Raw genomic sequence first — 27,557 nt, 5'->3', positions numbered from 1 at the left:
CGGAAGTCCCGCCCCTGCCGGCTCCCATGAGACCTTGCAAAGCGCAACGTAGCCGGAAGCTGGTGGCGGCTGGTGGGCGACCGGGCGCATCCCCGTTGCAGTGCGGCGGTCCGAACCCGGCCCTGGCCTGACCCCGGCGGCCCTGCCCGCCTCTCCCGACAGGTAAGCGCGCGGCTCGGCGGCCCGGGCTCGGCCTGAGGCCTCGGCTGCCGCGGCGTCGTCCCCGGCCTTCGCGGGCGGACTCCCCGCCGCAGCCTCCCCCGCCCGGACCCCGCTCCACCCCGAGGCTGATGCCCCAGAGCTTGGGGGCGCCCACCCCGACCTCCCCCAGTCCCCTCGGCGCTGAACGGCGGGGCCCTTCTCGCGCGGACGCCCTGCTGCAGCCGCCCCTCCGCCGTGCCGCCCCCCGCCCCTCGTGCCCCTTCCCTCCGAAGCTGCTCTCCACCCGCACCCCGGATCTGGAATTTCCCACCGGTTACGGGAGTCCGGAGGGTCCTGCCCACCCACGTCGCCTCCCGGGGCGCGAGCAGGACCCTGCCCCGTCTCCTTCAACACCCTCTTCCCGAGCTCCTTCGGACACAGGACTCGGCCTGGACACATCCCAGTCAGGTGGCCTCAGAAGCCCGGTGGAGCTTCCCCCCGCTAAGAAGTGAGGGTCCTGCCCAGCAGGTGTTGGTGAGCCCAGTCTCATCAGAAATGGCAGCCTCAGCTCGCTTGGTTTTCCTCCTTACCCTTTGACGTGGATGACTGTCTTGAGGGAGAAAAAGAAACCAGGACGGGGCTTTTAAAACTTCTCAGTTTATGTGTGTTTAGAAGAACTGTGTTTCTTGCCTGTTCTTTTAAACAGTTTTAATTACAGCCCACCAATTCTGAGAAGTAATTCTGCTCATTTTTTGCAGGTCTAATATTCCTGCCATGCTCTGCTGATTATAGCACCAAAGTTCGGCTGTAAAGTGGCCCAGGGAATTGAAGCCCTTAGCTTTGTTTTGGCGTCCCTTTCTGGGACCATGTCCTTGTCAAAGTTCAGAAGTAATCCGTGCTTTAGCGAAAGGGCTCTTCTTCTTAGACATGGGTAGTTGAGGCGCTTCAGAGAGTTTCTGGGAACGACTGCTAGTATTTCTGCCGGTCGCTGTGTTACAGCCCTAGGGTCTAAACAGTGTTCTTAAATATCCCTTTTGATCTCACATACTGAGAATGTTCCAACTTATGGATCCTGAGTTTTGAAGTCTCCGGAGCTTACCGAACTAACACAGAGTGTCCTCACTGGGTTTGACGTTTGCTGAAGTCACATCCACTTGCAGAAGGAGGTATATTTTTGCATCTTGGTTTCAAGTGTTAAGAGTTTTGGATTATTTTTCAAGATAAACTATATTTGTGCTTTGAAGGTTAGGAGGTATTTGCTTTCGTGTTATTAACTTTAACATTTCAGGGAACTAGGGCTCTTGAATATCCACAATGAGTCACCTAGAGGAGTTCCTTTTAAATCCAAGCTGAGTCCTTTCCTTTTTGCACGTTTTCTTCCTCCGGTGGTTCTGCGAGTATCCTGTATGTTTTACAGTTAGAAATTCAAGCCATCTCCTCATGGTTCTGACTTTTGTTTGCTTGTGTCTGTTGACCAAGACATAAGCTCCTGAGGGCAGGCATGGTGCTGTGGAAAGAGTGCAGGACTGAGTGTGGAGACCTGGATTGGTCTCGTCCTGCTTTGGCGGCTCACCGCCTCTCCGTGGGCTGTGGCTTCTGCGTGTGCAGTAGTTCTGCCAGGGCCGTCGGCGGCTGCTGTACAAGAATGTGTCCCGAGGACCCTGTAAGCTCAGCCTCGCTCCCCGCCTGCCAGGGCATCTCTCCACACAGGTTCTCCCTCTTCCGTCCTCAGTCGGCTGTACTGGTGGATGCTCAGTTTGATGACGGTATCCGCCTGAATGAGTCATGCTGGGGTCCGAGTCCTGCGATCAGGAGTGAGCATTCACTGCCTCATGATCTGTGGTTCCCGGACACTCTCACACAAGGCACAGAGAATTATGGAGCAGAAGGGAGCCCAGGGTGAACTTTGGTTTTGTTTTTATGAACTGCAGAAAACAGGTGTTTATTTCCTGACTTTGAATGGGTTTAAAGTGGGCACTGGTCAATATTAGGAGTCATGGGCTTCAGAATTCAGAAACTTTGGCTCTGTGGAGTTGGGACTCCCCCAGTGAATACCTTGTTTCTGGATACTTAAGATTAGAAATGAAATATAGGACAGAGGGTTTTTTTTTTAATTTTTAATTTTTTTAAAGCTTCACCTCAACGTAAAGTTCCACCTACAACGTTAGTGGGAAAGCTGGTCGACACGGTCTCCTCCTAAACAGTGAAGGAGGGAAGGGCTGGTGCTGGGAACGTCCCATGGCTTACAGAGTTCTGCGTGTTCTCCGTGTAGTGAGAGGTAGAGGGAACAGCACACGGCTCCATTCGTATTGAGAGGTGGGTGAGCCTCAGAGAAACAGTGCACTGAGGCGTGGGCTGGTGGGGATCCAGGTCTGCTGCCTCCAGGCTGGACTGTCTTCTACAGTTTGCTCGGTGCTGCTGTGTGCAGGACCGCTGGGTCATTCTCCTTTGACGCTGGGGTTGGTACCACCCCTTCCTCCTGCTTAGAATCTTAACTATGTCGATTTTCCTGGTCCTGAATTAGATGGGCCATCAGTTGAAGTTGTACTTTGCTAAAGCTAGGAGAGCTACAGAAACATCAATAGGTTTTCTCTTCACCCTAAACCTTGTTGCTACTGTCCCACTAGGGTCCCTGTGAGTCACCGTGGCGGGGCTGATGGTATGAAGCCACTCTCCTTGTCCTGCAGCAGCCACACTGTTGCCCCCATGCCTCAGAATGGCCCCAGAAGGCCCTACCTGCAGGTCCCCCAGCAGGCTGGACTTTCCACACATCCAGGCAGGGTACCGCTTCTGCCCCGACACGGGCAGGAGCCTCCCTGCACTGCGTTGGGGATGTGGTGGGGAGGGTGGAGCGCCGAGTCCCTGGGCTCCCTGTCGTTGGCAGTGATCAGCCCAAGTGTGGTGTGTCGCCTTTTAGGTGGAAAATTGAATTTAGCAGCCAGTGTGTGTGTGTTTTTAAAGACTACCTCTTGCTGTGAATTTCACCATTAGAAGACAGGACTTTCTATAAATGATGCGGTCTTGGTGGTGGATAACCGTAAGCAAAGTGGCACCAGTAATTACGTGGTCTTCCTGGCCATCGCCCCGGCCACAGCCTGGGAGCCCCCTGGGGATATGGGGAGCAGAGTCCTTCAGTACGTGGTCCTCTCGGCCCCTGCAGCGGGCGGCCCTGTGACCAGGGCTTCCCAGCAGCTCAGCAGATGGCCTCTCAGGTTTTCTGTTGTGTGGGGTTTTTGGACAGACGTTATTTTCTTTTTTGTAGAGTAGCCTGTTTGTAAGTTTAAAGTGTTTGTTTTTCTCCTTTGCAGCATCATGGCCAGCCCAAGAACCAGGAAGGTTCTTAAAGAAGTCAGGGTGCAGGATGAGAACAACGTAAGCCTCTGCCCCCCACCCCTGCCCCAAGCCTTGGTCAGGGTCAGCGAGTCTCGGGAAGTTGTGCTCTGAGTCCGTGGTTCTGAGACCCTCCTGGAGTCGATGGTGGTTGGCGTCCTCTGGACGTGTGTGACTTGTGCTGGCTGGTGGCCTGGGTGGCCGGCTCTTAGAGTGGTGCCATTTCTGGCGCTCATCAGTGCTGGCTGTTGGGGGTGGGGGCTCCTCCACATTCCTCAGGCCACATTGCTCTAAGGACAGGTCCGCCTCATCTTCCCATCTGAACATTTTATTACATGGGAGGCTCTTTCCCCTCACGCCTTGCCCTGACCCACACCCCCGGCCACCCTGGGCAGCCCTCTGCATTTGCTTCTTGAGGCCACCTGTCGGATCTTTGGGGTCCCTGGGTTCTGCCCTGAGCCACCTGGTGAGTCACTTGTGGCCCCTTTGCAGGTTTGTTTTGAGTGTGGCGCATTCAATCCTCAGTGGGTCAGTGTGACCTATGGCATCTGGATCTGCCTGGAATGTTCGGGGAGACACCGTGGGCTTGGGGTGCACCTCAGGTCAGTGTCCTACCACTCCGGCTCTGTGGAGAGCCTGCGGCCATCCCAGCGTCTGTTTCTGACACTGGAGGTGCTGACGCCAGGGAAGCTTGGGGGCCATCTCCCATTGAGTTGCCAGTGTCCACTCCAGTGACGCCATGGCACAGGGTTCCGGCTGCTGGCCACTCGGCCTCCCTGCGGCTGCTGCTTGCTGTGTCTAATTCTCAGGACGATGTTGGGTGGAGGGTGTCCCTGGGTGTCCCCGGTGCTGGTTGATTTGCTCAGTCCTCTGGTTTCCAGCTTTGTGCGCTCTGTTACTATGGACAAGTGGAAGGACATTGAGCTTGAGAAGATGAAAGCTGGCGGGAATGCTAAGTTCCGAGAGTTCCTGGAGTCTCAGGAGGACTACGATCCCGGCTGGTCCTTGCAGGAGAAGTACAACAGCAGAGCCGCGGCCCTCTTTAGGGATAAGGTAGAGATGGGCCCGACTCACTCTTGCCCCATGGTGCGGGGCTGCTCTGCCTTTAGTGGTTCTGGAGTTGGTTCTTTTGCTGGTTCTGACACACCCACTGGGCCACACATAGTCCGGGACAGAAAGGAATGTGGTGGTCCTTGCTGCCCTGCCCAGAGGGGAGGCACATGGCTTGTGGGAGAGATGGACCTTCCCTGCCTCCAGGGGAGAAAGTAGCTGTGACCGTTTACTGCCTCTGTGACATGTTGGGCACAGTGTTTCTAAGAAGTTTGGAGGCCAAATGGGTGGGTCCCCCTGCGTTTGAAGTTGGAGCTGCACCAACTAGGAGCTCCCCAGCTCTGTTGTTCATGTAAAGGGAGCCCTGGCCTCGCGTCCACACCTGGTCTGTGCACCTGAGCAGGGGCCGTCGAGCGGGGCCAGGAGGAGGCTGCGGGTGGTGAATGCTCCAGGCGGGCCGAGGGGGCTGCGCTAGAGTCAGCGGTGCCCAAGGGTGTCGCCAGGCACCTTTATGCTCTCTGATGCCCCGTGTCTCCTTGTCAGGTGGCCGCTCTGGCCGAAGGTAGAGAGTGGTCTCTGGAGTCATCACCTGCCCAGAACTGGACCCCACCTCAGCCCAGGACCCTGCCGTTCACGGCACACCGGTAGCTGCTCCTCATGGGGCCTCAGTGCAGTTTCCACTGGGCCCTGATCTTAGTTGACTGGGTTACCCCACAGAATTCCCTTCTTTGCTGTTGTGACAGCTCTTTTCCCAGAAGTCAGTGAGAAAAACAGATTTTTTAAATTGCCAAAACAATTCAAGCTTTTTGTAAATTTCAACCCATAAAGCTGTCTCAAAGAGTGCCCCAGGTAAGCTCTGCACGCCTTCCAGATGTGCACACAGCCGTGTGCGCCGTGGCGCTGTGGGAATTCACGTCTGCACACAGCCGTGTGCGCCGTGGCGCTGTGGGATTCACGTTTGCACACAGCCGTGTGCGCCGTGGCGCTGTGGGATTCACGTTTGCACACAGCCGTGTGCGCCGTGGCGCTGTGGGATTCACGACTCCGTCTGCCCACAGAGGTGCTGTCTCCCCTTCCCCAGAGTTGCCCATCTACCTGTGGCACTGGCCCTGCCACCCTTGAACTGACCCCTGTCATGGATGCATCCCACATCCCACTGCAGGGAACATCCCGGGTGAGGTGACTGGGTAGCACGAGGCCTCCCCACCTCACCTGGAGCCCCGGAGCCCCACCAGCCAGGTGTTTCTGGCAGAAGGCTTTGCACTTCGGGCAACTCCAGCTTGATTCCAGGCCCTCGGTCCTCTTGCCCCACCTCTCGCCTCTGCCTCCTGCTGACGGGGAGAGTGCAGAGCCCACTGCGGAGGCCTCTCGTGGTGCCCATGAGGCTGGCATTGCTGGGTTTCAGCACCTGAGCCTGAACATCCGCTCAGAGCTGAAGGCCACCCTGGCCTCAGGTGCTCTCGGGTGACGTGAAGGCGCTGCCCACATAGGCCACATGGTTCTGGGGGTGCTGCTGGGGTTCCCTCAGACTTCACCCAGTTTTGACCTCACCAGCCTTTGATTCTTGGTTTCAGAGCCTCTGGCCAGCTGCAGAGTGTGACCGCCTCCTCGGACAAGGCTTTCGAAGACTGGCTGAATGATGACCTCGGCTCCTATCAAGGGTAAGGACTTGAGAGCTGGGGATGCCTGGGGAAGGCCAGACCCACGGGGTTCAGTCTGCTGGGTAGGGCTGCTTCCCTCGGGGCCTCCCGTGTGCAGTGGGTGTGGGACCCGTACGTGCCGGTGCAGGGTCTGACTGCAGTGAGCCCCGGCTGCCCACCCGGGTGTGGATTGGGGGTCTTGGGTGTAAAGAAGAGCTAACACTTAGAAGAAAAGCATAACACATTTTCTGCTTGGAATTTGCTGGACCTATACGTGAATTTTTATCCCCAAAGCTGTCATATTAAGTTGTTTTGATCCTTCTTCCAGTACTTCTATGACTGGGTTTGGGGACTTGCTGGGGACCCTCTCTGGTAATGTGGCAGGAGGGTCTTTTTAAATGAGCAGGAAGCACGTCTGTCTGCTGCTGGGGAGCTGCCAAGGCTCCTGCTGCTACGGGAGGCAGCGTGCATGTCCTGTGCTGGGGGACGCTGGCACATCCCTCAGAGCCTCAGCCTCACCTCTGTTCAGGGCCCCACACCTTCAGGAGGAGCAGGGTTCACGCCAGCATCTTCAGCCTCTTGTCCGCTTTGTTTTCAGAGCCCAGGGGAATCGCTACGTGGGGTTTGGGAACACGCCACCGCCTCAGAAGAAAGAGGATGACTTCCTCAACAACGCCATGTCCTCCCTGTACTCGGTGAGGACTTGTGGGCCCTGCAGAGCATCTCCCATGGGCAGACCCGGACTGAGGGCACGCCGGGCCGTCGGGGGCAGTGTGGCAGTCCTGGAACACGTGCTCTTGGCCTTGCTGTGATCTAAGGACCCCTCCCTTACCTTCAGTGACGTTTTCTTGCAAAAATGTGGCTTAAATTTTTCAGATCCCAAATTCAGTCACTTCTTTTTTTTTTAAAGACGGAGTCTTGCTTTGTTGCCCAGGCTGCAGACTGGAGTGCGGTGGCACAATCTGGCTCACTGCAACCTCTGCCTCCCAGGTTCAAGTGATTCTCCTGCCTCAGCCTCCTGAGTAGCTGGGATTATAGGCACCCACTATCACGTCCAGCTAATTTTTGTGTTTTTAGTAGAGATGGGGTTTCACCAGGTTGGCCAGGTTGGTTTCAAATTCCTGACTTCTGATGATCTGTCCACCTCAGCCTCCCAAGGTGCTGGGATGACAGGAGTGAGCCACCGCACCCAACCAACACTTACTTACTTCTGACACAAAATGTGTGTATTTCAAATCTAACAGCGGACGTTCTTCCAAGGAACCCAAGGGCTCTGACGGCAGCCACTTGGCTGTGTTCTCTGCAGAGGGAGTGCTGTGTGCAGTGGGAAGCTGGCTCTGTGCTTGGGGGTCTGGCTGTGCTGGGAAGCCGCTCGGGCGCTACCCGAGGTCACTCAGGGCCACCTCTGGTCTGGGGGTGCCTGGAAGCTCCAGGTCAGATGTTCAGAGTAGGACACCCTGGGCTTGTTGCCATTTTCCTATTAACGGAAATACATGTTGTTTGATTTTCATTTTCCAAGGAAATTTTTACCGTCTTTAAAATGATTAAAAATGATTAAAATGATTAAAAAATGATTCTTGCAGGTGTGATGGCTCACGCCTGTAATCCCAGTACTTTGAGAGGTGGAGGCGGGTGGATCACCTGAGGTCAGGAGTTCGAGACCAGCCTGGCCAACATGGCGAAACCCCGTCTCTATTAAAAAACATAAAAATTAGCCAGGCAGGGTGGTATGTGCCTTGTAGCCCCAGCTACTAAGGAAGCTGAGGCAGGAGAATTGCTTGAACCTGGCAGGCAGAGGTTGCAGTGAGCCTAGATAGCACCATTGCACTCCAGCCTGGGCGACAGAGTACGACTCCGTGTCAAAAAAAAAGATTTTTATTCATCGCAGCATTATTGTCTGTGACACTAGCAACCTGAGACTCTGGCCACAGGGGCCGCGTGAATGGGAGCTTGCGCGGAGAGCCAAGGAAGGACTTGTTTATTTATTTATTTATTTATTTTGAGACGGGTCTTGCTCTGTTGCCAGGGCTGGAGCGCAGTGGCATATTTATAGCTCACTGCAGCCTCGAACCCTGGGTTCAAGCGATCCTTCCACCTGGGCCTCTTGAGTTGCTTAGCTTCCCAAAGTTCCAGTATTACAGGAACGAGCCACCATGCCTGGCCAGAAAGGATTTTTTAATACCAACATGACAAGATCTTCAAAGTATGTTAGCTAAAAATAAGCAGGTTTAAAACGGATGGCTTCATCTGCAAGGAGCCCTGCCATAGAGTCTTGGGAGCCCCCAAGTGTGTGTGGCTTCCAGTTGCTCGGGATGGCCTGGCTGCACCTCGGGCCACTGACGGCCACGGTTGCTTTCTCTTGCAGTCATTGCTGCATCGTTAGGAAAGAAAAGTGCATTTTCCAGCCTGTGTGTGGCCCTTTTGCTGCCTTTTGCTGGGCATCTGCTTTCTGGGGAAGGCAGTTCAGCTTAGTGATCTCTCAAGTGAGGGTCCCTTTGTGTTTCCTTTAGGAGGAAGAGGATGAGTTGTGATTGAAATGAGACATTTATTTTTCTAAATAGCTTTAATTATCTCGGGAGACTCAGGAGGAAACCCTGAGCATAGATGAAGGAGAGCAGGTTACGGCGGTCATGACCCCACACGCCTCACCTCTTTCTGTTCCTCTGGGGAGGCAGGAGGAAGCGCCAGCCGTGGGGAGGAGAGCAGGTTAGAGCAGGTTACAGCAGTTGTGACCCCACATGCCTCACCTCTGCCTGTTCCTCTAGGGAGGCAGGAGGGAGCGCTGGCCCTGGGGAGGGGTCCTGCCCTGCAGTGTGGGCTTGCTGCTTGAGGGTGGTGGGATCCACAGGAGGCTGGATTGCACCGTGTTGGGAGCACTGCAGTTGGCGAGGTTGGGGTAGAGGGCGCGTGTCCGTTGTGCCCTGGGTCCATTTGTACTGCTCCAGCAGCCTGGCGAAGCAGGTACTGTGGGGTCAGGACGGGGCAGGGGCCTGGTCCTCGTCCTTGCTGAGATGCTCTGCTCAGCGCCGGGTTCCTGGGTCCCAGTCCTGATGCAGCTGCTCTTTGTCGCCTTCCTCAGGGCTGGAGCAGCTTCACCACTGGAGCCAGCCGGTTTGCCTCAGCAGCCAAGGAGGGCGTAAGTCACTGTCCCCACCAGGCCCTCAGGACACCGGCCGCTTGCTGGTCTGTGGGGGCCGCTGCCTCTCAGAGCGTAGGAGGGGGCTGTTCCCGCCACGTTGCTCCCCTCCTCATGCCAGGGTGGCTGCCTCATGTACCTGCTCAGGGCCTGCGGGGCCAAACTCGTTTCCTGTTCACTGGTAACTGGTGCAGCCGCTGCGGGGCCAAACTCGTTTCCTGTTCACTGGTAACTGGTGCGGGTGTGCAGCTGCTGCGCGGGCCAAACTCATTTCCTGTTCACTGGTAACTGGTGCAGCCGCTGCGGAGCCGCCTCGTTTCCTGTTCACTGGTAACTGGTGCAGCCGCTGCGGGGCCGCCTCGTTTCCTGTTCACTGGTGACTGGTGCAGCCGCTGCGGGGCCAAACTCGTTTCCTGTTCACTGGTGACTGGTGCAGCCGCTGCGGGGCCAAACTCGTTTCCTGTTCAGTGGTAACTGGTGCAGCCGCTGCGGGGCCGCCTCGCTGGGAGCTGCAGAAGGGATGTGGGACACAGAGGGTTTCTGGGTGCTCCCACCATGGGCTGTGCCAACGCAGTACCAGCCAGGGTGGTCCCAAGGCCTTGGAGGTTCTGCAGGAACGCAGCAGCCCAGGCTGTCAGGAGCCGCTCCTGTGTCAGACCAGCTGCTGGCAAAGGGGTCCCGCCCTGATGAAAGTGAGGGAGATGTGAGCCCCACTGATTCCTAGACTCCACCCTAACCAAGCAGGGCAGGTCTCGGGTGCCCTGTGCCCTAGAGCTTCTGGGGCTCAAGTCGTGTTTTGGTAGCATTGTCTCTCTTTCGCCGCTCCTCAACCTGAAACGGGAGGATTTGGGGCTTTCATCAGGGCAGACAGTGGAGCATTAGGCAGAGACCCAAGAGCAGGCCTGGCATCAGGATGGGGCGTGGGCCCCCGGGGGCTGGGCTGTGGTGTGAAAGGAGAAGGGGAAGCCCAGAGCAGGGCAGCTGGGTGCCTGCAGCTGCCCAGACAAGCAGCCAGGGCACCCAGTTTAGGGCTCTTACGAGCAGAAGTCACGGTGCGCGCCTGTCAGATGTCCCCATGGTCACCCTGGCCCCGTGGCTTCCCCAGTCACAGTGCGCACCTGTCAGAGGTCCCCGTGGTCACTCTGGCCCCGTGTCTTCCCTGGGAGAGGCAGGCCTGGGAGCACCCTGGAAGGGGCAGCAGGCCAGGTGTCCAGGCTCCAGCTCTCATGGCCCCGTGACTTTGCCAAGTGTGAGGTTCTGGTTCCCGCCAGGGCCTCCGTTTTGTGTCACCACGGGAGGGCTGCGGCCTGGGGAGGCCCAGGTACCTTCCAGCCAGTGTCACGGCTGGGCCTTTTCTCCTCCCCCAGAGCGTAAAAGTGACCGAGGTGGCTGGACTGTGCTTGGCATGGAGCTGCCCCCGCAGCGGGGTAGATGAGCCTGGGGCAGTGGCACCACCCATTGAAGACAGTGCTGGTGTGGCTTCCCCAGCCTGTCCTCTGCTCCAGCAGGTCCCCGCCCTGTCCTGAAGTCTGGAGGATGGGGTTGGCCCTGCTGTTCCCTGGCCTCGCACACTGCTCACATGTGCCCTCGCCCCAATAGCTTGCTGGGCTGGCCTCCCTCCAGGGAGAAGCCAGCATTTGTGCTAATCCAGGCCCCACTGCAGCTCTTCTGGGCATCTCAGAGTTATAGTCCCCCCACCTGAGAGCTGCTGGCAGCCCAGGGGCCATTGGGAGACAGTCCTGGACCTGAGTCTGTGGGCCCTGAGGAAGGAGGCCTGGCAGTCCGTGTTAAAGACCGTCAAGCCTTGTCTGTTTTTCATTGTAGGCTACAAAGTTTGGATCCCAAGCAAGTCAGAAGGTAACAGAGGAGAAGCTTCTGAACCCTGGTGCTTCTAAAACTATCCTGAGTCTGTGACGTCACGTGCAGCGCCTGAAGCTGCCCGGTTCCCTCTTCTCAGGCCACACGCTCAGAGCGCCGGAGGGGCTGTGCCCACCATGTTGCTCCCTCCTCATGCCGGGGTGGCTGCCTCACGTACCCGCTCAGGGCCTGCCGAGCCAAACTCATTTCCTGTTCACTGGTAGCTGGTGCAGGTGTGCAGCCACTGCGCTGGCCACCTCGCTGGGAGCGGGACTGCCTGGCTCGGCAGATGACCCACACTGGCGTGGCCGCTCAGCCGGAAGGGCTGTCGTGGGTGGTGCTGTTCCTGCGGCACGTAGGATGTGTCTGCATGCTGAGGCAATGGAGGGTCCCTTTGCCCTGGCCAGGGCATCCCCCAGTTGTAGGCAGTGTGGCCTCAGGCCTTTGCATGTTTTTTTTTTTTTTTTTCTTTTGAGACGGAGTCTCGCTCTGTCGCCCAGGCTGGAGTGCAGTGACCGGATCTCGGCTCACTGCAAGCTCTGCCTCCCGGGTTCACGCCATTCTCCTGCCTCAGCCTCCCAAGTAGCCGGGACTACAGGCGCCCGCCACCTCGCCCGGCTAGTTTTTTTTTGTATTTTTTAGTAGAGACGGGGTTTCACCGTGTTAGCCAGGATGGTCTCGATCTCCTGACCTCGTGATCCGCCCGTCTCGGCGTCCCAAAGTGCTGGGATTACAGGCTTGAGCCACCACGCCTGGCCTATGTTTTTATATTCTTTAGGATGTGGGTGGGGGCCCCACAGTCCCCACTTGGTGGTCAGGGCTGTGGTCTGGCTGTCCTTGGATTCAGAATCACACCCAGGAGGCAGTGCCCACGTGAGGCCCACCACGAAAGCTCAGGACTGCAGGCGTGGAGCTGTGCGTGGCTTTTTAGGACATGCCCTTGCCCCCCGGCGAGGGGGTCCATTCTCACAAGGTGCCCATCAGTCACCCCCGTGGCCCATAGCACCCCCTTCCTGTCTGAGGGAGTCTCCCCACGTGCCCACCCCCAGCTGCAGGGACGCCTGCCTGGCTTTGCCGCAGGCCTCCCAGGGTCCTGAGCTGCAGTCGCTCAGCAGTTCCTGCAGGTGGTGGTCAGTTCCCGGGCAGGGAGCGGCTGCTCCAGGGTTGTGTTGCTGAGAGCCTGCCCGGTGCTGCCTTAGTGCTGCAGCGCCCCGTGGCGGGTTCGAAGGCGCTGCTGGTTACTAATGCCCCCCCTCACCTTGCTCTCTCCTCACCTGTCTCCTTGCTGTCGGGTAAAGTTTTGGGGTCACAAGCAGCAGCCGGAGCCGGTAAAGCCCGTGTCTGCTCTTGCATGCCGCCCGCGTCTCTGCCGAGAGTGTGCTTGGCTTCCTCGGTCCTGCTGCTGCTGCTGCTGCTGTCTGGTGTCACCTCACGCGTGCGCACGCTCAGACCCTCTCCCTGGCCTCGGTCCATGGCTCTCCGTGCTGCTGCTGTCTGGTGTCACCTCACGCGTGCGCACGCTCAGACCCTCTCCCTGGCCTCGGTCCATGGCTCTCCTTTAAGATCCAGGATCTGCATCAGGCTTGGTTGTGTGTGCCTGTCAGCGCTGCACAGTACTACTGCGCTCCACCCTGGGCAACTAAATGAGACCCCCATCTTCAGAACACACAGACCCCCGACCCAGGCTTGCTGTTGGGGAGGCTCTGGAGGGAGGGCGGGGGCACTGAGCGCTGAGCTGCTGAGCAGGGTTTCCAGGCCGCCTGCGCTCCCTCAAACACAGTGCAAAGGGGAGGATCTTTGCTCGGTGACGAGTTATTCCCTTTCCGGCCTTTGATCCGTGCTGCTCCCTCCTTTGGGGGAAGAGGAGGCCTCACATCACATCCCCCGGTGGCCTTAACGCCACTGACCCAGGATCAGGAGAGGCTGAGCTCCTTTCTCAGCAGCTTCTTCCTGTGGCCCCGGCCTGCGTGCCCCCTTCCCTCCATGGGGGACTCAGTGCCTGCCTGGGGAGGCGGAGCTGCATCCTAGGTCAGCACAGGGTGGCTACAGCCGGTGTTGGCGTCAGGCACAGGCTGCACAGGGCATGTTCCCACCAGCCCAGCCCTGCCGGCCGCATGGTGGCCCGTGAGGGAGGACCCCGGAGGGAGCTCCCCCTCGTCCTGACGGCACTTCCTGCGAGAATGGGGGTGGGAGGGCCGCGGTCTCCACCTGCTAGATGTGGCAACCGACTGCGCTTCAGGTGTTGTGTGCGAAGCCTTGTTTCCTGCTCCCTGCATTTGTATCCTGCTGCCTTCCTGCCTTCCTGCTGGTGAAGCTCGCGCTGCCCTTTGCTGGCCTGGCCTGCCACTGACGACCCGTGTCTCGGTGGAGCTGCCATGAGGCTCACGTGACTTTCCTTCCTGCAGGCGTCCGAGCTGGGCCACAGCCTGAACGAGAACGTCCTCAAGCCTGCGCAGGAGAAGGTAATGGGCAGCTGCGGGTGGTTGACGTGCTGCTTGTGCCTGGAGCTCTTCGCTCCGGGGCATGTGGGTGCGTCAGGGACGTTAGGGGATTGTTTGTCCAGCAGCTGGGACTCAGAGAGGTACCTCTCAGACCCCCCAGCTCATCCCTTTCCCTGGCCTAGGGCCTCCCTTGTAGCCCCCCAGCCCACCTCCATCCTCTGCCTCACCCCCACAGCGGGCCTTGGAGCTGTGCCCAGAGGAGGCTCTGGTACGGGAATGATGCCCACTATCCTCGGGGGTCGAGAGCCCCGCCAGCTCCCTGCCTCCTTCGGGGCTTGACTGGGACAAGCAGGGCAGGCACCCCCGGGGCAGCGTGGGCGTCCTCAGGTCATGTTGCTATTTGTCAGCAGCGGCTGGCGGGGCCACGTCTGCAGACACCAGGCCTCGCAATGACGTGGGCTCTTGATGCTGGAATCCATTTGGGGCCCCTGTAGGACTTTCTGGGGCTCAGCCTGACGGGTGTCCCCAGGCCCCTGTTACTTTGGATGCCCTCACGCTGGGGATTCCTGCACTCCTGAAGCTTTAAGCTTTAATCTCTGCCGCCCCCATTAATGCTGCCGTCTTAATCCGTGCAGGTGAAGGAGGGAAAGATTTTTGATGATGTATCCAGTGGGGTCTCTCAGTTGGCGTCCAAGGTAGGGAGCCTGCCGCATGTGCGGGCACAGTCAAAGCCAGTCTCCATATTCCACGGCCCTGGGCGTGAGAGCAGGGTGTGCCCCGTGCAGCCCCCAGCCTGCCTTGGCAGTGGCCGCTGTCCTCTTGAGATGGGAGGAGGGCTGCCCGGCCTGATGGCCCGAGGCATATGGAAACAGCTTGGCCCACTGCGGCCCGGTCAGCCACTAACTGCCACTTCTCCTGCTCTTACCTTGCTGCCACTGGCCTTTTCCTCGGTAAGTGCCAGCGCCGTCTTAGCTGCCATTGGTCTCACTGCTCTGCGGGCCATTCGGGGCGTGCATTTTGTCCTGTTTCCTGGCATGAGGTGCTCTGCAGACGGGGAGGGAAGAGCAGGTCTCAGTCCTCTCCTGCGAGCACGTGGTGGGAGCTCTCGAGGTCTGTGCCCGAGGCTGTCCTCACTGCCGTGTCCCGCATGCACCTGGTGCCACTGCGGCGTGGCTGTGCGTGTCTGTGTCTGTACGTGTGTGCGCGGCACTCCTTGTTTCTGGATGTTTCTGGATTTTACCCGGGTCTTTTCAGCGGGATGGCGTGTGCCAGCTTGCGTGTGGGGGCCTCCAAAAGCTGCCTGTGCCGCGACAGGGCCTTCCTAACCTCTCTTCCCATCGCCTTCCAGGTCCAGGGAGTCGGTAGTAAGGGATGGCGGGACGTCACCACCTTTTTTTCGGGGAAAGCAGAGGGCCCCTTGGACAGGTACGCTGTGTCCCCTCCTGGGCCTTGCGTCCCGCTCCCCTGCTTTGGCCACTCCTCCCACAGGCTGTCGGGGAGGTGGTCGGCATCGTTGCTGGGGAGGGGAGGGGGGCGCTGTGGAAGGCTCTCTGAGTGCTCTGCAGCTGCAGAGGCCTGTCCTGCCTCTCTGCCCTGACTGGGCTCCACAGGCTAGGGTGGGAGGGAGGGTCTCACCCACACGCCCCCACGTAGGAGGAGCTGGCCCTACTCTGCTGTTCCTCTGTCTTCCAGACTCTGGGTGGGTGGAGCAGGTGGGGGGCCGGGGACAGGAGGGCTGGGGGCCCCAGAGACCTGTCCTGGCCCCCATGTCCAGCTCTGCCCTTAGCGCTGGGCACCCCAGGCATTTCTGCTGGAAGCTGGCTGCTTTTCTCGGCCTCTGACTCCAGCAGGGGAACCACAGGGGATCTCGTAGGGCCTGGCCTTGTGCTGTCTACTGAGAGGCCAATGCTGGTGGGCACAGATGCGCTGCCCCCTAGGTGGGCCCAAATTTTCCCTGAGACGCCCTTCTCTTCCCTCTGTGTGTGTGGTTTTTCAGTGACATGATTGCAGCGGAGGACAGAGGGCAGGGCCTGGTTCGGGGCCGGCGTAGCGGAGGACAGGGCAGGGCCTGGTTCAGGCTGGCATAGCTGAGGGTATTGCTCAGGAGAGCCTGTGTCCCAGCTTGAGGGCAGTGCCCCTGCCCCTCCCCACTTGACTAAACCACTGTTTTATCGCAGCAGTTTGGAGCTGGTAGAAAAAGAAGTTTTTAGTAGAACTATCCTGCAGTTTGGGTGATTGATAGAGTGGGCCTTGGTTCTCCAGCTCACCAGCAGTTTCCACTGCTGTGAAGTGGGAGAAACAGCTCCCGCCTGGTGGGGCTGCTGTGGACCCCGAGCGCTGGCCTGGGAAGGTGGTCACTGTCCAGGTGCAGAGCTTTCGGGGGCACAGAATTCCCAGTGGTGGGCTAAGTAACAGTCATTCAGAATCCCCCTTCTGTCTCTTTAAAAGCCCCTCGGAGGGCCACAGTTACCAGAACAGCGGTCCGGACCACTTCCAAAACAGCACCATAGACCAGAGTTTCTGGGAGACCTTTGGAAGTGCTGAGCCCACCAAGGCCCGCAAGTCCCCAAGCAGCGACAGCTGGACGTGCGCGGACACCTCCACCGAGAGGAGGAGCTCGGACAGCTGGGAGGTGTGGGGCTCGGCCTCCACCAACAGGAACAGCAACAGCGACGGTGGGGAGGGCGGGGAGGGTGCCAAGAAGGCAGTGCCACTGGCCGTGCCCGCCGACGATGGCTGGGACAACCAGAACTGGTAGGGCCCACCGCGCCCCTGTCCCCAGCGCCCCCAGGCGACTTCATGTTTGCACTCTGCCCTCATCGTTCCTCCTCCTTTCATTTGACCCAAGAATCAGCGACTGCAGTGTGAGGACAGCGTCTCGGGAGGCAGGACCCCAGGGTGACTCAGGTTCTCACCGCCTGCCACGTGGGGTTCTCGGTGCGTGGGAGCGGCCTGCTCTCCAGCCTGGGCGGGGGCCATCCCGTCCTACACTCCCCTGGGCATTCTTGGACTCAAGGCAGGGGCTCTTCGTGGTTTGCTGGGAGGTGGGCTGCAGCACAGAGCCCTGTGACTGTTCACTACGCAGTATCTCGGGGCTGGGACCAGCCCCGTGCCGAGCTGTCAGCGACGTGAGGTGTCCCTTCTCCTTGAGATACTTAACTTTGGGTTTGCTCTAGTTCTTTCTTTTTGAAGAGAGTGACGGGAGTGGTAAAGATGGAAACGCTAAAAGCGATACTGGCGCTCACACTGCCGTCCGACCACCCTCGGCTCCCACGTCCACGCCTGCCTGGGCCTGTGCGGTCAAACCTGCGTCGGTCGTGACCCTCCGTGGCTTCCCTGCATCCGCACTGTCCAACCACCAAGTTCACCAGACACAGCCCCCACAATAGCCACACCCACACCTGAGCTGTTCTCAGTGCTGGGACTTGACCATCCTGGAACACCCTGGAAGAAAAAGGAGCGCAGGGTGGGCCCTCGGCCCTGAGGCAGGAGGGCACAACAGCGGTGTGGCCTGGCAGGAGAGCCCCGGGCTCAGGAGCTGAGCAGGGATGCCTGTGCGTGGTGCCTGGGGCTGCCCTACAGACTGGTGCCCGCCACGTGCCGACCCTCACCTCCCCGAGGACTGGATGATGTGCTGCCGTGTGTGACTCATCTCCGTTGCCCAGCCTGTGTGACCCTGGGCCTTGGCCAGCTGTGCATGCACCCGAAGCTCGTGCAGTTTGTATGTGAGGTGCTCTCTCCCCCGCCACCATGCTCATCACTGTGGCCTTGGCCACGCTCCTTGGTCACCCCACTTCCCGGTCGCCGTCTGCAGCGCTCCTGGAGCAACCTGGGCCCTTCAGCCCCTGTGCTCGTCCCACCTTAGGGACTCAGTCACCCGCGAAACAGGATGGGACAAGATTTCAGCGAGTCCTCCTGGCGCCCGGGCCTCCCTGTGGGCACCAGCCCTCTTGGTAGCCGGTGTGGAGGGCCGGTGTCCTTGGCTGCCATGGAGGGACTTGGTCACCGAAACAGCCACCTGCTGTAATTGGACCTGAAGTCAGAGGCCGGGGGTCAGAGGCTCATGGTGCTGAGAAGCCACTGGGCAAAGTGGCCAACACAAAGGTCCCAGGAAGCCATCCCCCGAGAGCTGAGCGTGAGGTCTTTGCGTCTTTCTCCAAGCTGAGACTTGGGTGTGCGGCATGCGCGTGGTGTTTCCCGAGGGCTGCTTGGACCCTGGTGGGCTGAATGCTCCGAGGAGGGGTGGACTCCACTGGACAGTGGGATGTGGTGTTCCATGTGCCTGTTTCCACGTCAGCACCTTTTGACTTGGCAGCATGGAGCCAAGCTCTGCCCCCGCCCAGGAGGGTGCCTTTCTTGGGGGTTGGGGGACGGCCCCCTCTGCCTGCCCCAGATCCCCTTTAATGGGAGGTGCAGTCAGCAGTGTGGAGGTGTCTGGGCCACCTTCAGAAGGTGGATGTGGTGGCCGAGACCCTATCCACAGAGGGTGACGGCCTTTCCCTTCTGCAGGTGTGGGCAGGTGGGCCTGGGACAGGTGCTGGGGCCTCTCCTGGCTGTATGTGAGGGCCCATGTGGAAGGCGCGGACCTGACAGCATTCCAATAAAGCATAGGGAACACGCAGAACATCTGGGTGCATCCCAAGGGGCCACTTCCAGTGCTGTGCGAGTAGGGTCATGGGACCCCCAGGAAGGCAGGAGTGGGACACTAGGAATCATGCGCAGGCCCCTCACTGCTCCTGGCCCCTCCGCCCAGCCCTCCTGGGGAGGCCCTGGCATCACTGCATCTGAGGCAGAGCTTCTGGGGAGTAGGGCAGTAGGCAGCTGGGTGACCCAGCCAGGGAAGAGGTCAAGGGGCCCCGACATGTGCCTCTGGCTGGCCAGTGAGACACTGGGGTGGGGTCCAGGGACCCTTGGCCTGGAGAGGTGAGCAGCGGTTCCTGTACTGGAGGATGGCACCGGGGCCTGTGTCTAGGAGGGCTCCTGCCCCTCCCAGAGATTCAACACCCCCCACGCTGGGGAGGATCCCAGCCCGTATCCTGGAAACTCAAGGTGCCACCTGATACCAGGGTTGTGGGGCAGGGAGGGTGGCTGTAGGCGGGAGAGGCCCACGGAGGTCCTGGAGTCTGTGTGTCTCAACTGGGTGGCTCCCAAGGGTCGTCCTGCTCTGGGGCAGCACCTTAGGGCAGGTGGGCTGAGGCCAGAACTGCTGGATGGGGAAGACAAAAGTGGCAGGTCCCAGCCCAGGCTTTGTGGGCCTGGAGTCCGTTCTTGGCTGAAGCCTGGTCTCGGCCTCTGGCCAGCTTGGTGGGGGTGATGCTGCACCATCCCTGGCCTCCAGCATGCAGTTCCACCCCCACTGTGGCTCCGGGAGTTCAGGCTGACAACGCTGGGCACCTTCTACCACCTGTCCCTTCCCTTGAGCCAGCCTCTGTTGTCTGTCCCCAGACACTGGCCTGACCCAGTGGACACTCAAGGCCAACTTCTGCCCTTCCGGAAACTTAGTGCACTGGGCTTCCCTGGCCACCCACTCATCGCGCCCACTGGCATTGCTGTCCCCCTGTTGAGCTTCCCGGGGGCAATCCCTGCCCCGTGAGCCTCCATCGCTGGCCGACGGGGCTGGGTGAGGCTGGCGGCCGTGGGGGCTGGCCCTGCTCTGTTTTGACCCAGTCCACGCAGTCGGGCGGGGATTGGGGGTCAGCCCCCAGAGCACCGAGGCTTCTGCGGGGCTGGAGGCTGCACAGGAGGCCACTGGGGCCATGTCCTCAATTCTGGGACCTCTGGGCCTGGGATCCCCACGTGGAACCAGGTGATGTGTGACTAGCCACAAGCATGCAGGGGGTTCCTGTGGGGTTGGGCCTCAGTGAGGCCACAGTACCCTGGAGAGGACAGTGGCTGACTCAGGTTCTGTCCTGTCCCTTTGTCAGTCATGACCTAGGCAGCTCCCCTGCCTTGCCTGAGCTGGATCACTGCCAAGAGGTCTGAGGGTTGCTACGGGGCGGGGTGAAAAGGCAGACGGGTCTGCCCTTGTGGAGCTCACGTTTCGTGAAGCAAGAGTGCTGAGTGCCTGTCTGTGATGACTCTGACGCTGGCTTGCATGTGTGGGATGAGGGTGCACACATGTGTTCCCAGGAGCCTGTGAGCCGGGGCTGCACTCCTGCCCCCCGTGCCTGGTGCCCGTCTGCCAGGCTGGGTGCCCTCCGCTGGCCGCGGCCAGGACTGCAGGCACCTCTGGCTCCCTGGGAGCCCATCACTGCTACGACCTGAACCATCTACCAGGCTGCTGCAGGGACAGCTGGTTGATGGATGGGCTGTACAAGAGGTGGCTATGGGCCGGGCGCAGCGGCTCACGCCTTTTATCCCAGCACTGTGGGAGGCCGAGGCGGGTGGATCACCTGAGGTCGGGAGTTCGACCAGCCTGGCCAACGTGGTGAAACCCCATCTCTACTAAAAACACAAAAATTAGCTGGGTGTGGTGGTGGGTGTCTGTAATCTCAGCTGCTCGAGAGGCTGAGGCAGGGGAATTGCTGGAACCCGGGAGGCAGAGGTTGCAGTGGGCCGAGATTGCGGCATTGTATTCCAGCCCAGGCAACAACAGTGAGACTCCGTCTCAAGGAAAAGGAGGTGCTCATGAAGAGGTGTATCCTGAATCCGAATCTGTGTGGCCCAGGGATCCAGGGCGATGCAGGAGAGGTTGGCCCTCTCCTCTGCAGCATCCAACCCAGGCCTTTCCCTCCAGCAGGTGTCGCCTCTTCCTCTGTGGCTGCTGTACCAGCGCTGGCCTCCCTCCCACCGCGCACCTCCAGCGCCTCTTGCCTCTGGAGGCTGAGCCCGGGCCAGGCCAAGCGGTTTCTCTTCAGCTACTAGAACAGCAGGCGGGCCGGGAGAGGCAGGCTCATCCTCCCTCAGGCCTCAGGCAACGCAGGGTCGGGAGGCCTCGAGGGGACTGGCCCTCTCACACTCCTGAGTGCAGAGGAGGCATGGGCTTGGGGACTGGGCTCACAAGGCTGACAGCTGCCTCCAGTGGCCCTGAAGCACCCGTGCAACGCGTGGTATTAGGCTGGGGTCCTTAAAGGCAGAGGCGGGGACAGGCATTTTGGTGCACTAAGGGGTCTATTGGGGAGGCGGATGCCTGGGCCAGATCCACCTTGAGCTGTGGACAGAGTTTCTCACGAGGCTGTGCAGTGGGGCCAGGACGCCCACACTTGTGTCATCACCCAGTCATTGGACAGGGGCCTCCAGGGTGCATCTGTAACCTCCCAGGCAGTCCTGGGGCAGGGACAGCCGTGAGTGGCTGGCAGTGATGCCCCAGCCCCAGGGAATGGGTACTGGGCTCAGAGAAGGGGACTCAGGGGCCCCAGCAGCAGCTCCAGGGGATGTTGACACCCCCATGGCCCAGCAGAGCACGGGCTGCCCGCTGGCTGCTGTGGTGTGGTGCTGGGGAGGGAGGTCTGCAGCCGCCAGAGGGGACGGCCCTTTACAGCCGCAGGCAGGCGCTGCGGGTCTCTGTGCTGCCTGGGTGGGGCCTGTGGTGGGCGGAGCTGCAACAGGGATGGGGCAGGGATGGGGCCGGGTCCCAGCTGGGAGCAGCCCGGGATCCTGTGGGGTCAGAGGCCTGTTTTCCAGGCCTGGGTACCTGCTGAAGCTCTGGTTACTGGCACCAGTCTGCAAAGTGGGTTGGGTGGTGGGAGCCTTCAGGATGGGCTGGGAGGGCATACTGGGGGAGGGGAAGGGTTACCACATGGGTGGGGGGTTCCAGGTGCTGCCGCAGCCTGCTCCCCACAGTGGGTGGCCAGAGCCCCTAGTATCCAGCACCCACACGTGGCGGCCTTGGCATCTGAGTGGCTTTCCCTGTGAGCCCCTCCTTGCAGGATGGAGCCTCTGGGAGTGGGGAGTGAGGAGTAAAGGTGTTGGGCCGTGCAGCCCCTGCCTCCTCACTGGTGGAACCCTGCCCTGCTGTGCAGTGGGGTCCTTCATGCTGGGATCTCTGTGGTCCCCATTCTTGGAGAGATGCCCAGGGCAACAGACAGAAAGGGTGGAGGGCAAAGGGGGGGAGGAGAGAGAGGTAGGCCGAGGGGTGGGTCGGGGGGTGGGGCTGGGGCAGTGACTTCCATGGAGGAGAGGCCTTTCATAAGCTCCAGACTTCCTGTGGCCACAGCAGGACCAGAGTGGACCAGCGCACCCAGGAGAGAGGACTGGGGTCCTGGGAGGAGGAGGAGGTGAGTGAGTTCCCTGTGGTCCTGAGGCTGGGTGGATAAGGGGCTACCAGGAGTTCCACTCAGCCTGTGATCTGAGGATGACTTTGACTTTCAGAAAAGTCAAGAGAGAGACCAAGCGCCCCTGTGAACCACAGGACCGGGGTGCCCGGCATGGGGTGTGGCCAGGAGGGGCTGGGGCAGTGGGAGCCTGGGGCTGCCTGAGCTCTCCCGAAGGACTCCCTTCTGCGGGTCTCAGACAACATCAAGGGCTGTGGGGGAACAAGGAGAGTGGACGTCGAGCAGAGAGTGGCTTGTACTTCAGGCTGGACGCCTGTGGCCCTGGCAGGGGTCCCACTGAGTCAAGCCAGGTTTCTGGGGTGGGAGGGTCCAGGGACTGGGGAGCTCTTGGGCTGCCCACTGGTGCCTCTGTGATTAGATCAGGAGCCCAGCCCACAGGTGCCTCCTACCCCAACGCCTGGGTCTTATCTGACTGGCCTTGGCTGGGGCGGGCAGCTTTCCCACCTAGTGAGGTCTTTCCCTTGCAGAGGGGCTGAAGTCCTTGATTTAAGCCAGCAGCTTTCCTGCCGGGTGAGGCCTTTGCCTTGCAGAGGGGCAGATTCCCTGGTGGGGATACTGGGGTCACACACTAGGAGGGGGTATGCAGTGGGCGGGGGGGTCCCTGCTCGGCTGCAGGGAGTGGGAGGGCCTGGGTCACTCAGGACCCTGGAACCCTACTGTGTGGGAGGTTGGTGCTCCTAGACCCAGGGCCTTCACTCAAGTCATGCCCTCAGCTTGTGCCCTCAGCTCAGCACAGGGGGGTAAGGGGCCTGACCGGGAGTACTCTGCCTCCTGAAGGCCAGCATTGGTGCAGGGTGAGGGGCTGGGGTGAGCAGTCGAGGGGAGCGGGAGTGCAGGGGAAGCGGGGAGTGCGGGGGAGGGGAGTGCGGGGGAGGGGGAGTGCAGGGGGGGAAGCGGGGAGAGGGGGAGTTGGGGAGTGGGGGTGCCGGGGGGGAGTGCGGGGCAGGGGGAGTGCGGGGGAGCGGGGAGAGGGGGAGTGTGGGGGAATGGGGGTGCGGGGGAGCAGGAGTATGGGGGAGCCGCATGAGGGGGAGCGGCGTGCGGGGGAGCGGAATGTGGGGGAGGGCGGGGGAGGGGAGCGCGGGGGGGAGCGGGAGTGCACGGAGCTGGAGTGCAGGGGAGCCCGAGTGCGGGGGGAGCAGCGGGAGCCGCGGAGGGGAAGTGCGGGGGAGGGGAGTGCGGGGGGAATGGAGTGCAGGAGAACCCGCAGCATTTCTTCTTCAGCCTCGGGCCTGGCAGCTGACATGCGCCCCACATCTCCGAGTGGCACCTCTGGGCACTGGTCCCTGGCCTCTGAGTGCCCCTCAGCTGCTCCTCAGAGCACCCTAAATCCAACCTCCATTCCCAGCCCCTTTGAGCGGGCCCAGCCTGGTTTTCCCTGGCGCTCCTTGTGGCCCACTGAGCTCTCCAGTGGCCCTGGCCGCCTCCCTGTCTCGGCCTCAGAGCGGCGTGCCCATGGCACACACACCTTGCACCCCCGGCTGGCGTCCCCCAGACCCAACTGCTGCCCACTCCCGCTTGGGCAGCTGTCACTCTCCTCCACAGGTCTCTGATGACCCTTCCGCCTCCAGGGCCAGGCTGGGGCCAAGGGACTCCACTGTTCAGCAATCAGACATTGCCTGGAAAGGTCGTGCGTGGCCTCAGCCCTCCACAGCCCTGAGGAGCCCCAGGAGCAGGAGGCCCCGTGCCCGTCCCAGCCACCCCTGCACTGGGCTTGGGGACAACTGGGGGCTGGGGGTCCTGCTGTCACTCAGCAGCCCCCAGTGGTGTAAATGCCAAGAGGAAGGAGAGAGTGGGAGGCAGACCCAGCTCCAGCCTTGGGTCCTTGAGTTTCAGGCAGCTGGAAGGTATCCCCTAGACAGCAGGTTGCAGGCCTCTGGTCCCCACACGTGAGGAGTGGAGCCTGTTGTGGGGACAGCCTGCCTGGCCTTCGAGGATGTGGAGAAGCTCTGGTGTTGTGGTCAGGGAGGGGACAGACCCAGGGACGGCTGAATGGCATGGCCTCTTCCCATCCACAGCCCAAGCACCATGAGCTCCCGAGCCCCTGCACACCTCGGCCTCGGCCTCTGCCTCTGGCTGTGGCTGAGCACCACTCTGGGAAGAGAGCAAGGACCAGGTAAGGACACTGGCAGTGGACCCCTGCTTGCCCCCAGGCCACACCTGCCCCACCAGTGCCCACCAGGGCGGACGAGCCCTCTGCCCCTGCGCCCGGCTTTCCTTATAAGTTGAATGCCTGCTGAATTCCGAGCAGCTCCCACAACAAAGGGAAGAGGATGGGACGGACGGGAGGGAGCGTGTGCTCCCGCCAAACCCTCAGCCTCGCCTTGGGAACGCGCCTGTGTGGTTTCGTTCTCTGTTACATCAATGCTTGGCTGAGAGTTACTCCACGAACACCTTTTGGAGCAGTCTCCAGGAAGCAGGAGGCTGGGGTGAAGATGGGGCTGCCTTCCCTCCTGCCTGCTTCCCACTGGCGCCTCCCACTGGTTTTTTGGGCACATAGCCCTCTGGCTTCTCCCAGTGAGGCACCCGCATTTTCACGCAGCACCACCTCCTCCGTGCACATCCCCGGGCGACCGCGCCACAAGCACCACGTCCTCAGAAGGCCCCTCCAGTCTGGCCGCTACCGGTTGGGGCGTTTGGGTAACGTAGGGCACCGCCCATGGCAGCAAAAGGAAATGTCAGAGGTGCTGTGGGCTCACCTGTCTGAGCAGCTTCTTCCTCCCGTTGAGAAATGTGGGTTTAGATTGATTCCAGGAAGGTGAATCTCTGTCTGTGGAGAAGGCTTTGGGCCTCGGCCACACTATAAACTTGTTCCTGGGCTGGGCCAACGCGGCCCCTCCCGGCACCTGCAAGCTCCTGGGAGGTTTTGGGCTCCCACTGAGTGATGGTTTTATTCCGCTGGGGTGAAAAGCAGGAGGCGGCAGCTCCCCCTTCTAATGTGCATTTAAAGGACCACCACCAGGGCCTGACAGGCCGGGCGAGGGAGCCTCCACGGGTCGCTGCCGTTGCAGAGGGGCAGGTGAGATGCGGGAGCCCAGGTCTAACATGCTTCCGGATTTCGTGGCTTGTCTCGCGTGCTGAGGTGCCCAGTTTGCCCTGCACACAGGCAGCAGGCTGTTGCATGAGCAGGTGCCTTGGTCCCCTCAGCTCAGGCAGGGTAACCCTGCCCTGAGGCCAGTGGAGGCTGAGATTTCAGTTTGAGAGAAGCTTCCACTGTCAATTTGAGACAAATCAGTAAGTGGTTCTACAGAAACAATTTGAGTTTAGGCAAATCTAGTTCTGTCTAGTTCAGGATTCAGCATGATGGGGCCACCCCTCACAACAGCCTTTCAGAGGCCATTGAGTCCCCGAGGACAGCCAGGTGGGCTGGGGGCACTGAGTCCAGCCCAGGACGGGTGGGAGCCCACACGCTGGGGCAGCCCTTCCCAGGATGGCCGCAGTGCGGCCACAGTCCAGGGAGGGGAGCGTGGTCCTGGTCCCACCAGCCGCTGTCTGCCCAGCACCCTGCTCAGGCCCCAACAGTACTGTCCCCCAGCAGGGAGCTGGGGAAGGGCTCCCTGACATTCTCAGGCAGAGTGGAGCAACAGAAGGCTCTTCACAAGCAGGGGCTGCGGGAGGGGCCCTGCTCACAGCTGGCCTTCAGAGCCCCCTTCTCATCCCCCCCACATTCCTGCCTTTCAGCTCCATCCGGAGACCCGGCCCAGCTGCTGCCCGCTCTGAATGGGTCATTGTGTCTGCCCCAAGTGCCCCCCAGCCCCTGCCCTTCCCCCTGAGCCCCAGCTTTCCGGGGGGCAGCCCAAAGAAGCCCATCTCTGTCCCCATTTTCCAAAAATAGCTGCCCCTACTGCAGAGCCCCGGAAGCTTCCAGGGGCCCCAACCCTCTCCAGAGCTCCAGGAGGTTGGCCAGGCCCCTGCCGCCCCCTCCTCCTCTCAGATGGCCTGGCACCCATCCCCCACCGTGGGAGGCAGCCCTGTCTTGGGGGTGCGGGGACACACACGTGCCAACGCGCACGCACTTCCAGTGTGGGATTCTGCACCCACACTCCCCACTGAGGGGGCACGTGCACCTGGCAGTGACCTTGGCAGCGAGGGGTCTGCAGCTTGCATGGGTACTTGTCCCGGGACCCAGCTCGGGGGACTCAGCTTAGGGGCCCCAGCCCAGGGACTCAGCCCAGAGGACTCAGCCCAGGGGACTCAGCTCAGGGGACTCAGCCTGGGACTCAGCCCAGAGGACTCATCCCAGGGGCCCCAGCCCAGGAGACTCAGCCCAGGGGACTCACCTCAGGGGTCCCAGCTCAGGGGACTCAGCTCAGGGGCCCCAGCTCAGGGGACTCAGCTTAGGGGCCCCAGCCCAGGGACTCAGCCCAGGGGACTCAGCTCAGGGGACTCAGGAGACTCAGTTCAGGAGTCCCAGTTCAGGGGTCCCAGCTCAGGGGACTCAGCCCAGGGCCCTGGGCACGTTGCCAGCTGCTGTGTTGGCTCGGGGCCTCCGGTCACCAGTGGGGCAGTTGCTGCCCTCCCAGGCGTGGGCCTGAGCCTCTTCCTGGTGGGAGGAACCCCAGAGAGCCAGGCCGGGACCTCCCTGGTGGGACTGGACTCCCTCTCACCGAAGCTACCGGGGTGGCCCTGTCATTGCGGACCCCGGGGAGGGCCGGGTTCTCCTCATTGCCCAGGCGAGGCCTCGTCTCCCCAAGTGGGGCTGAGTCCCGCTCAGATACCCTGGATGGGCTGTGTCTCTTTGGGGTCCCCCGGGATAGGACTGTGTCCCTCCCAAATGCTGAGGGCAGGATGCCTGTAACCCCCACAGCTGGTTAGGTGGCTGGGGAGGCCGGGTCAGTCCTGACCACTATGTCCTGTTTCTGTAGCAAGTGGCCACCTGAGGCTGACTGTGCTGCCTGAGGACCGGCTACAGATGAAGTGGAGAGAGTCGGAGGGGAGCGGCCTCGGCTACCTGGTGCAGGTGCAGCCCATGGCAGGTGAGGACCTGCGCCCTCCCAGGCCCCCTTCCCCGTTAGCACATGCTGAGGACAGTCAGTGTGGCGGCCGCAGCCACCACTCAGGCCCATGGTGTCCCTCCCACCAGCCCCTTCGTGTGAGCAGCTTTCTGGCCTCAGTGTCTGCTGTCCCCACATTCCTTTCCAAGCCCTGTTGTGTACAACACAGAACAGGGAATGCGGCTCGTCTGTCCCTGGCACGCAGCCCCTGCAGAACGCATTCAGTACATACTTTTCATTTTTTTAATTTTTAATTTTAATTTTTAATTTTTTTAAAGACAGGGTTTTGCTCTGTTACCCAGACCGGAGTGCAGTGGTGCGATCAGAGCTCCCTGGAGCCTCAATCTCCCGAGCTTAGATCCTCCCACCTCAGCCTCCCGAGCAGCTGGGAGTACAGATGCACGCCGCCACTCCTGGCTGATTTTTGTATTTTTTGTAGAGAAGGGATTTCACCATGTTACCCAGGCTAGTCTTGAACTGGGCTCAGGTGATCTGCCTGCCTCAGCCTCCCACAGTGCTGGGATTACAGGCATGAACCACCACTCGCAGTCTGTATTTTTTAAATAAATGACTCCCTCCTCAGAACGAGTCTCAGCAACTCAGGGGCATTCAGAACAACCTGGACTCCGCACAGTGAACCCCAGAAGCACCTGCTCCCCACGTGTTAATCCTTGTTTACAGGAGCAGGGCCTTGA

General features: G+C 60.5%; 2 protein-coding genes across 10 annotated transcripts in view; both read left to right on the top strand.

The window, feature by feature from the left end:
• Nucleotides 1-26: 26 nt before the first annotated feature.
• On the top strand, nt 27-18,219 carry LOC105470498 (ARF GTPase activating protein 1). Of its 9 annotated transcripts, none has more exons than XM_011722566.2 (14): nt 27-162; nt 3,450-3,513; nt 3,964-4,073; nt 4,353-4,524; nt 5,065-5,165; nt 6,096-6,182; nt 6,760-6,856; nt 9,241-9,297; nt 11,122-11,154; nt 12,453-12,482; nt 13,560-13,616; nt 14,231-14,290; nt 14,944-15,020; nt 16,044-18,219. In XM_011722566.2, the coding sequence occupies exons 2-14, from the start codon at nt 3,454-3,456 to the stop codon at nt 16,351-16,353; spliced, it is 1,251 nt and encodes a 416-aa protein (XP_011720868.1). In that variant the 5' UTR covers nt 27-162; nt 3,450-3,453; the 3' UTR covers nt 16,354-18,219. The 9 variants fall into 9 exon arrangements, with proteins under 9 accessions (XP_011720868.1, XP_070935161.1, XP_070935159.1 ...); XM_071079058.1 differs by lacking the exon at nt 27-162 and adding an exon at nt 442-649 and having other exon boundaries at nt 14,950-15,020; XM_071079062.1 differs by lacking the exon at nt 27-162 and adding an exon at nt 686-1,307.
• A 132-nt stretch (nt 18,220-18,351) lies between these two features.
• Nucleotides 18,352-27,557, top strand: part of LOC105470497 (collagen type XX alpha 1 chain) — a 42,473-nt gene continuing 33,267 nt past the window's right edge. The window contains exons 1-4 of the mRNA XM_071079056.1: nt 18,352-21,264; nt 21,754-21,811; nt 23,887-23,984; nt 26,734-26,844. Of these exons, the coding sequence (XP_070935157.1) occupies nt 21,156-21,264; nt 21,754-21,811; nt 23,887-23,984; nt 26,734-26,844 (376 nt within the window). The 5' untranslated portion in view covers nt 18,352-21,155. The remainder of the gene's footprint in view (nt 21,265-21,753; nt 21,812-23,886; nt 23,985-26,733; nt 26,845-27,557) is intronic.

This window comes from Macaca nemestrina, chromosome 15 (genome assembly GCF_043159975.1).
Source record: "Macaca nemestrina isolate mMacNem1 chromosome 15, mMacNem.hap1, whole genome shotgun sequence".
Classification (NCBI taxonomy): Eukaryota; Metazoa; Chordata; class Mammalia; order Primates; family Cercopithecidae; genus Macaca; species Macaca nemestrina.
The sequence above is the reverse complement of the archived record's forward strand: the minus strand, read 5'-3'. Positions and strand labels throughout refer to the sequence as shown.

Excerpts from the sequence above, each read along its gene's own strand:
- LOC105470498 (XM_011722566.2), top strand. The coding sequence starts at position 3,454 with ATGGCCAGCCCAAGAACCAGGAAGGTTCTTAAAGAAGTCAGGGTGCAG. Across the intron at positions 4,525-5,064 it reads CGGCCCTCTTTAGGGATAAG|GTGGCCGCTCTGGCCGAAGG; the intron begins GTAGAGATGGGC and ends TCTCCTTGTCAG. Across the intron at positions 5,166-6,095 it reads CTGCCGTTCACGGCACACCG|AGCCTCTGGCCAGCTGCAGA; the intron begins GTAGCTGCTCCT and ends TCTTGGTTTCAG.